The sequence below is a fragment of the Vicia villosa genome, linkage group LG6 (genome assembly GCF_029867415.1).
Source record: "Vicia villosa cultivar HV-30 ecotype Madison, WI linkage group LG6, Vvil1.0, whole genome shotgun sequence".
NCBI lineage: Eukaryota > Viridiplantae > Streptophyta > Magnoliopsida > Fabales > Fabaceae > Vicia > Vicia villosa.
In genome coordinates, this window is record NC_081185.1 from 139,988,138 (window position 1) to 139,996,346 (window position 8,209).

Sequence of the window (8,209 nt, forward strand, 5' to 3'; positions counted from 1 at the left end):
ATGGTTCAGATTCAAATCTCATGTTCTTACATAAAAATGACATTCTAATGATACATATTTATTAGTTATTAAAAAAATTATAATGTAAACTTTTTTAATATTAAAAAATAGAGGAATATTTCGTTTTGAGAATAAAATTGATAATTTTGTTTTTTTTTTTTTGGAAATAATGATTATATTAAACCCAAAAACAATTCAAGTACAAGTCGCGATCCATAGGATCCAGCGGAAAACCCAAAGAAACACCAAACAGACAAAACCTTATGGCATCAACATTTGAGCTATTAGACCTCTATACTTAGGATAACCCCACATTCTATAAACTATGTTATCTATGACTTTCTTTGAAATATTTCTATCCCTGTTTTCTCTATTATGCACAATCATGTTTCTATCCCACCATATCTCATATATCGTCTCCGCAATTGCCATCTTCATAATTTGCGCACGGCAATTCTTGCTCTTGCAAATCTTCACCAGCCACGTAACCTCCTCCTTCCAGCCAAGAGGCGCGTGTCTGACTTTCAGCCACTTAAGAACCTCCTCCCAAATCCCCTTAGTGTAATTGCAGCAAAAGAACAAGTGCTCAACTGATTCCCCGCTGCTGCAAAACGCACACTCACAGTCCACGATACGCCCAAACTTTGCCAGTCTATCCTTTGTTGCCAGCCGATTGTTACAAGCCAACCAAAGAATGAAAACTGTCCGCGGTCTCGCTCTGTTCCCACACACCAGATCCTTCCACATAACTTTAGGCAAGTGCTGCACAAGACTCAAGTACATAGTTTTCGTGCTGAACCTGCCAATGTTCACCATGTTTTGCCATTGCGTCATACTAGTGACTGCATCTCTTGTCTTTATAAGGCTTTTTAGGATCCACGACCCATTCACCTCCGCCTCCATACTCATTAGATCTGCCTGTTTCACGTAATACGTATGCACCCAACGGACCCAAAGATTGTCCGCTTTATTACATAAATCCCATAACAACTTTGCTAAACACACTTTAGACCAGACCTGCAAGTTAATGACTCCCAGTCCACCAAGGTTCTTTGGCAAACACACCCTATCCCATGCAATAGGCGCCTTGCGAGATAATTTTGTTTTTTAAGCAATATCTAAAGTTAAAAAGAAAAGTTTTTTGAAGCAATATCTAAAGTAATATTTCCTTATTTGAATAAAAAAAAAGGTTATATTTCAATACAATAATACAATAAAGTTTATAAGAAGATAAAACAAACAAATAACAAACACACCCATACTATAAAGTAGTATAAATGTGATAGATACAATCTATAAAGCAATGTTTTAAAACCTGAACATGAATCGGAGATCGAACAAGTAAAACTTTCGGTCTAAAATTTAATTGATTTAACCGGTTAAATATATGGTCGAATTGTTTATTAAATAAACTAATAATATGAAACTAAATTTTTATAGATATATAACACATAATCATATATTCACAAATTAATAAAATAAATATTTTAAAAATTAATTATAAACCTAATACAACAATATCGATAATACATATAATAACACAACATAATTGTACACCATTTTAATCTTTATTTAAAAATAATTTAAATAAATTAATGAATTATAATAAAATAAGTTAAACTAATTCAGACCAAAAGTAAAATAATAGAACATAATAGTCAAATAAAGTTCAAATAATTAAGAATACTTCTATTAAAAGATATAATACAAAAAATAAGCAATACAATACACTTAATTAACAAACAAAAAGCAAATTCGAGTTGAACTATGACAAATATATGATAAAGTGTGGTTGAAAAAAAAACTATAATGAGGTGACAAAACTTATAAATTTGTATGTTTGTAATAAAAACACACAATTCTTTTTTATTATTGGAGAATGTATGTTCAGTTTTGATATTTATAGGTTAAACTTTTTTAAAAAATAAAATAATGGTCGATTTGATGATTTTTGTTAACCGGACGATTTTACAAAACCGGCTCCGATTTTATGGATCGATTGGTTTTGGACGGTCCAATCTGGTTTTTTCGGTTCTACTTTGGTTTTGACCCACTAACGGTTTTAAAAGGTTGACCCAACCAAATTCATCTCCAGTTCACGGTTGAACCGGCCGGTTCTGTCCGGTTTTTAAAATATTGCTATAATGTTGTTTTACTCTTCGACTTTAAAATAAGGGTTAAATATGTTTATGTTCCTTTAAAATATTTCAAACTTCGTTTTTAATCTCTTAAAGTTTTTTTTTAAAGAATAATTTTCGTAATTGTTTTTGTCCACACTTTCTCTCTTAAGCTTATGTGGCACGTCACATGGCAGTGTCAGCATGTCAAGATACTGGTGTGTCATGCCATATAACTAAAATCAATAAAACATCATAGTTAAACCCATAAATTTCATAGTTAATTATTAGATAAAATCATAACTAATCTGTGGCAAATTTATGACAGAAAATATGATTTCAAAAAATGCATTCTGCAAAGGACTTATTTGTAAAATTTAATGAGGTTTTTCTAATGAAATGTTAAAGATGATTTTAGTGGAGTTGACCATTATCTCATCTCCATGTTCATATGCAACGCTATGATGGTATCAAGTTGAACCAATTGGGGACAAATTTGAAGAAAAGGATAAGTTTGCAATTTCCATAATTATGGATTTAACCTCTCTAACAAGTCACGTGTGACAAATCACCGCGATCTATTAAACATATATTTCCTCTGATCCTTATTATAAGATAAATTTTACTTTTTAAATACGTTGAATAATTAATATATTTAATTTATATATTAAATAAATATATTGTTCATTCCATGAATCTAAAAAGTGAATCTTCTCTTATAATAAGGACATACGTTGAATAATTAATATATTTGATTTATATATTAAATAAATATTGTTCATTCCATAAATCTAAAAAGTATCTAAAAAGTGAATCTTCTCTTATAATAAGGACGAGAGAGTTGTTCATTCCATAAATCTAAAAAGTATCTAAAAAGTGAATCTTCTCTTATTATAATAAGGTCGAGAGAGTCTTATATTTAATGGCCAAAGGTTATGGTCCTCATATTCACCATACTTGAAATGATGTTAAGCGCTAAAATAAAACAATTGCATCTTTGCAATATTCATATCATTAGGAAGATGAATATATTATCGGTGAAGCTTCTGTGTCCTCCTCTTTAACAAGCATACTAGAGAAGTGATTAACACACTATATTTTAATAGATACATATACCTAACCATAACACAAAAACACATGACATTCTAAAACCTAGTGTAACGTTGAATGCAAAACTACAAACATTTGTTTCTAAATCATACAAAACATAAATATTAAGAAATCTTGTTACATGCTATACAAGTACACCTTCAGGATCTTATGTTTGTTTCCTACCGATGTTCCTAAATAAATTGATCATGCCAACTCGTGCACAGACAAGAACAGGTTAAGAGGAAATTCATCCATAGTTTAAATCCTTTAACATATATAGTTTAAATCCTCAAAATTAACTATAAGAGTTTGTTGTATTTAACATTCAAAATATTTTATATCATATGCCTAGCTCAATGATAAAAGTTACAAGCCTGTTGGAAACCAAGAATCTAACATAGGATCTGCACAAACAAATTCATGCAATGAAATTACTATAAATTAGCTGTGATTTTAACTATCGATTAGCTATAAAATTAGAAAATTTCTTCAGCCACCTCCTAACCTTCTTGCCCACCCCCGGTGAATTTACCGCACTACCCCTTGTTTCGGAAGTTCATTTCCGAAAAGGTACTTTTTTTTTTGTTAAAAAAGGTGTTTTCGGAAATGTATCTCCGAAAACGTGTTTTTTTTAATATAAAATATTGATTTCGGAGATGCATCTCCGAAATAAAGTTACTTTTCAGAAAATGTGGTGTTTTCGGAAGTTCATCTCCGAACGCACCCCCTTGGAGGAATTCGGAAATGAACTTCCGAAATATTCCAAGACCAAATTGGTCTTGGAATGTTTCTGATATACACTTCCGAAATAATTAATAATTATTAAAAAAATTAAAATCAAGGTGAATCAATACAATTAATAGGTATAAAATCAAGGTGAATCAATAAAATGAAGTTGAATCAGTAAAATCAAGGTGAATCAAAACATCCTAAACTATTTGAAAGTTAAAAATTATTTTACTAACTTATATAAATCAAAAACATTTTAATTCCATAAGTAAATTTTGAATTATATAGAATTAAATATAAAATTTATTCATTAAATAAAATTAAGACAAAATCTTTTTTTAATTTTTTTAAACTAAATAAAAAATTATCTCATTTTTAATTATGAATCACAATAGAAATATATAAAAATATAATAATAATTATTAATTTTGTAAGTGAAATATATAAATATATAATATATAAATATATAATAATTAATATATAAATATATAAATATATAATAATTATTATAAATTAAAACACTCATTTTTTTAATTTTTTTAATTATTATATAAATATATAAATATATTTATAATTAATATATAATAATTATTATATAAATATATAATAATTTTTATAAATATATAATAATTATTATAATTATTATATAAATATATAAATTAAAACACTCATTTTTTTAATTTTTTTTGTAAATACATAATGATTATTATAAATATATAAATATATAAATAAAAAATTATAACTCATTTTGTAAGTGAAATTATTTTAATTTTTTTAATTAAAATTATTTTAAATTTTAAAATATGAATCAGAATAGAAATATATAATAATTATTATTCATAACTAATAAATTATATCAAAATATATAATTATTATTATTTATTACTCATAAATTATATCAAATTTATAATATATAAATTAATTCATATCCTAAAATTAATTTTTGGAATTTTTAGATTTTTTTTTTGTTTTTTCGGAGATGCATCTCCGAATTAATCAAAATTCCAATTTTTGGGATTTTTTCGGAAATGCACTTCCGAAGTCTGAAAAAATTTAGAAAAAAAAATATTTCGGAAATGCATTTCCGAAGCAGGGGTAAAATGGGATTTTCGCTGGGGGTGACCCCCATAGGGAGGTGGGTAAAGAAAAAACCTAAAATTATATGAGCTCAAGTATGTTTTTGATATTAGCAACGTGACATGTCATGTGAGCATCTTTGACAGCTGTCACTGCCACATTTTAATATGACGTCAGTACTGTTAACAGATGTTAACAGGAAGAACCAAAAGTGTGAACGGAAAATTTTAAGAAGACCATCTTTGAAGAAAATTTTTTAGAAGACTAAAAACGAAATTGACAATATTTTAAAGGACAAAAAACATATTTAATCCTTAAAATAATCATGAACATTTAGAAATTAAATAGAATTGTGATTTTTTTTCTCTGCTCTAAAAAAAATTGACATGAGAAGTCTTATCGATAAAATCCATTATCTATTTCCTTATGAAAAATATTTTTCTTACACCAACATCTACACATATACAGTATTTTACTGTTCACTAATACGGTGAATATTATAATAATAAATAATACTAAAAAAATTAATTTATTTTATATGGATACAAAATTATGTGATTATCAGCCTTTATAATTTTATTAACTAACATTTTAAATTTCATTAATCAACTTCATAATTAGTAAAAATCTGAGTGTTTAACCAATTTCATTAGCCAATATTTTACATTGTATTAACCAACTTTTTACATTTCATTAAATAATTTTATTTTACTATTAAAAATTATTTTTAATATCTTGACTTTTTTTAACCAATTTCATCACTTCATTAGCTAATTCTTTACATTTCATTAACCAATTTTAGTTTATTACTAAAAGTCACTCTTCATGCACTATTTTAAGGATACTTTTCACAAGTACTACTCATATCCTCTTCATGACACTGTCCATGTAGTGTTACTAAATATAATTTTTTATTCTTAAAAAATATTGTTTATTATATAAATACGGTGAACGGTATTTGTTGTAATTGTTGTAAGTATTTTGTGTATAATTGAGGTGTAAGAATAGGGTATCTGATTTCCTTATATAGAGACACCCCATCCCATACAGACACCATCCTTCATAGCGCTTAATTTACCACTTATCCACAAAGTATCAAAAATAGAGTGAGTCGTAGCAAAATGGCAGCTACGGAGCACACCACCAATGGTGTCCACACTACAAAAACCTTCACACACCAGCTTCTCACAGGTCGTTGGTTCATGTTATTCGCATCATCACTAATCATGTCCGTAGCAGGAGCAACCTACATGTTCGGTCTCTACTCAAACCAAATCAAAACCTCTCTATCCTACGACCAAACAACACTCAACCTTCTTAGTTTCTTCAAAGACCTCGGCGCAAACGTCGGTGTTATCTCCGGTTTAATCAACGAAATCACACCACCTTGGGTTGTTCTAACAACCGGCATCATCATGAATTTCTTTGGTTACTTCATGATATGGCTTTCCGTTACTAAGAAAATCCATACACCAAAAATCTGGCAAATGTGTCTTTACATTTGCATTGGTGCAAACTCTCAAACTTTTGCTAACACTGGTGCTTTAGTTACTTGTGTTAAGAATTTTCCTCATAGTCGTGGTAGTGTTTTGGGTCTCTTAAAAGGTTATGTTGGTTTAAGTGGTGCTATAATCACACAAATTTATCATACTTTATATTATAGTGACAATAATGATAATACTCAATCTCTTATTTTGCTTATTGCTTGGCTTCCTGCTGCTATCTCTTTTCTTTTTCTTCCAACTATCCGAATATTGAAATTGGATAGCATACAACAAAAAGAGCACAAAGTTTTCTATCATCTTCTTTATATTTCACTTGGTCTAGCAAGTTTTCTCATGATTTTGATCATTGTTCAAAACAAGTTTACTTTCTCAAAGATTGAGTATTTAGGTGATGGAGGAGTTGTTATTTTCCTACTCCTTCTTCCACTTGTTGTGGTATTTAGAGAAGAATTCAAATCCAATAGTCTCTTGAAGGACGATACTTCGATTTCTCAATTAAAAGTCGTGGTCGCTGATGTCCCGTCTCAGAACGTGTCAATTAATGAACGAGAAGTTGAAGCATCAATAAATTCGGATAAGAAAGTTTCTTGTTTGAGGACAATATTCAAACCTCCGAATAGAGGTGAAGATTACACAATTTTGCAAGCTTTGTTTAGCATTGACATGTTGATTCTCTTCCTAGCAACAACTTTTGGTGTTGGTGGAACATTAACCGCGATTGATAATTTGGGACAGATTGGTCATTCGTTGGGATATCCAAGTAAAAGTACTACAACTTTCGTGTCGTTGGTGAGTATATGGAACTATCTGGGACGGGTTGCGTCGGGTTATATATCAGAGATCTTGTTAACCAAATACAAAATCCCTCGTCCGTATCTACTCACTTTCGTTATGCTTCTCTCTTGTGTTGGTCATATTCTAATCGCTCTTGGTGTTTCTAACTCCCTTTACTTCGCTTCGGTGATAATTGGATTTTGTTTTGGAGCTCAATGGCCGTTGATGTTTGCAATCATTTCAGAAATTTTTGGATTGAAATATTACTCAACTTTGTATAATTTTGGAGCTGTGGCAAGTCCTGTGGGATCTTATATATTTAATGTGAGAGTGGCTGGTAATTTATATGATAAAGAAGCTTTGAAACAATTAGAGGCAAAGGGGTTTAGTAGACAAGAGGGAAAGGACTTAACTTGTGTTGGTGTAGAGTGTTATAGAATGGCTTTTATTATAATTACAGCATCAACTTTAATAGGATGTTTTTTTTCTTTGATTTTGGTGTTTAGGACTAGAAGGTTTTATAAAGATATATATGGAAAGTATAGGGCAGAACTTGAAGAAGCAGAGGTTGAGATGAGGAATGTGAAAAGTGGTGATGTTCTGTTTGAGAGTGAAGAGAACCGCGGCGCAATGTTGGGCGTGGCCGGGGATTCTCGTAGTCCCCGGCCATAAGGACATATCAGAGTCTAAAGAATTGAGTCGGATCAAATTTTAAGATCTGGTTAAAGATATGTGTAGCTTCTCTCAATTTGTTTTTCATGTCTGGCTCAGAATTGAAAAGGTTGTAGTTACTACTTGGTGTTTGCTGTTTTTGTTTTGTTTGAAAACAATAGAATAATAGAGTGTGGTTTTTTTGGAGGATTAGTTTGATTTGCTTATTGAAATTATGAATAAATATAGTTATTTGTGGAGTTT

General features: G+C 29.6%; 2 protein-coding genes across 2 annotated transcripts; one reads left to right on the top strand and one right to left on the bottom strand.

Annotated features, from left to right (window-relative positions):
- Positions 1–261: 261 nt before the first annotated feature.
- LOC131614805 (uncharacterized) lies at positions 262–834 on the bottom strand. Its single transcript, XM_058886353.1, has one exon. It carries the CDS (start codon positions 832–834, stop codon positions 262–264), a length of 573 nt encoding a protein of 190 aa, XP_058742336.1.
- A 5,216-nt stretch (positions 835–6,050) lies between these two features.
- On the top strand, positions 6,051–8,209 carry LOC131610222 (uncharacterized). The gene has a single exon (XM_058882115.1). The coding sequence runs from the start codon at positions 6,137–6,139 to the stop codon at positions 7,964–7,966; it is 1,830 nt and encodes a 609-aa protein (XP_058738098.1). The 5' UTR covers positions 6,051–6,136; the 3' UTR covers positions 7,967–8,209.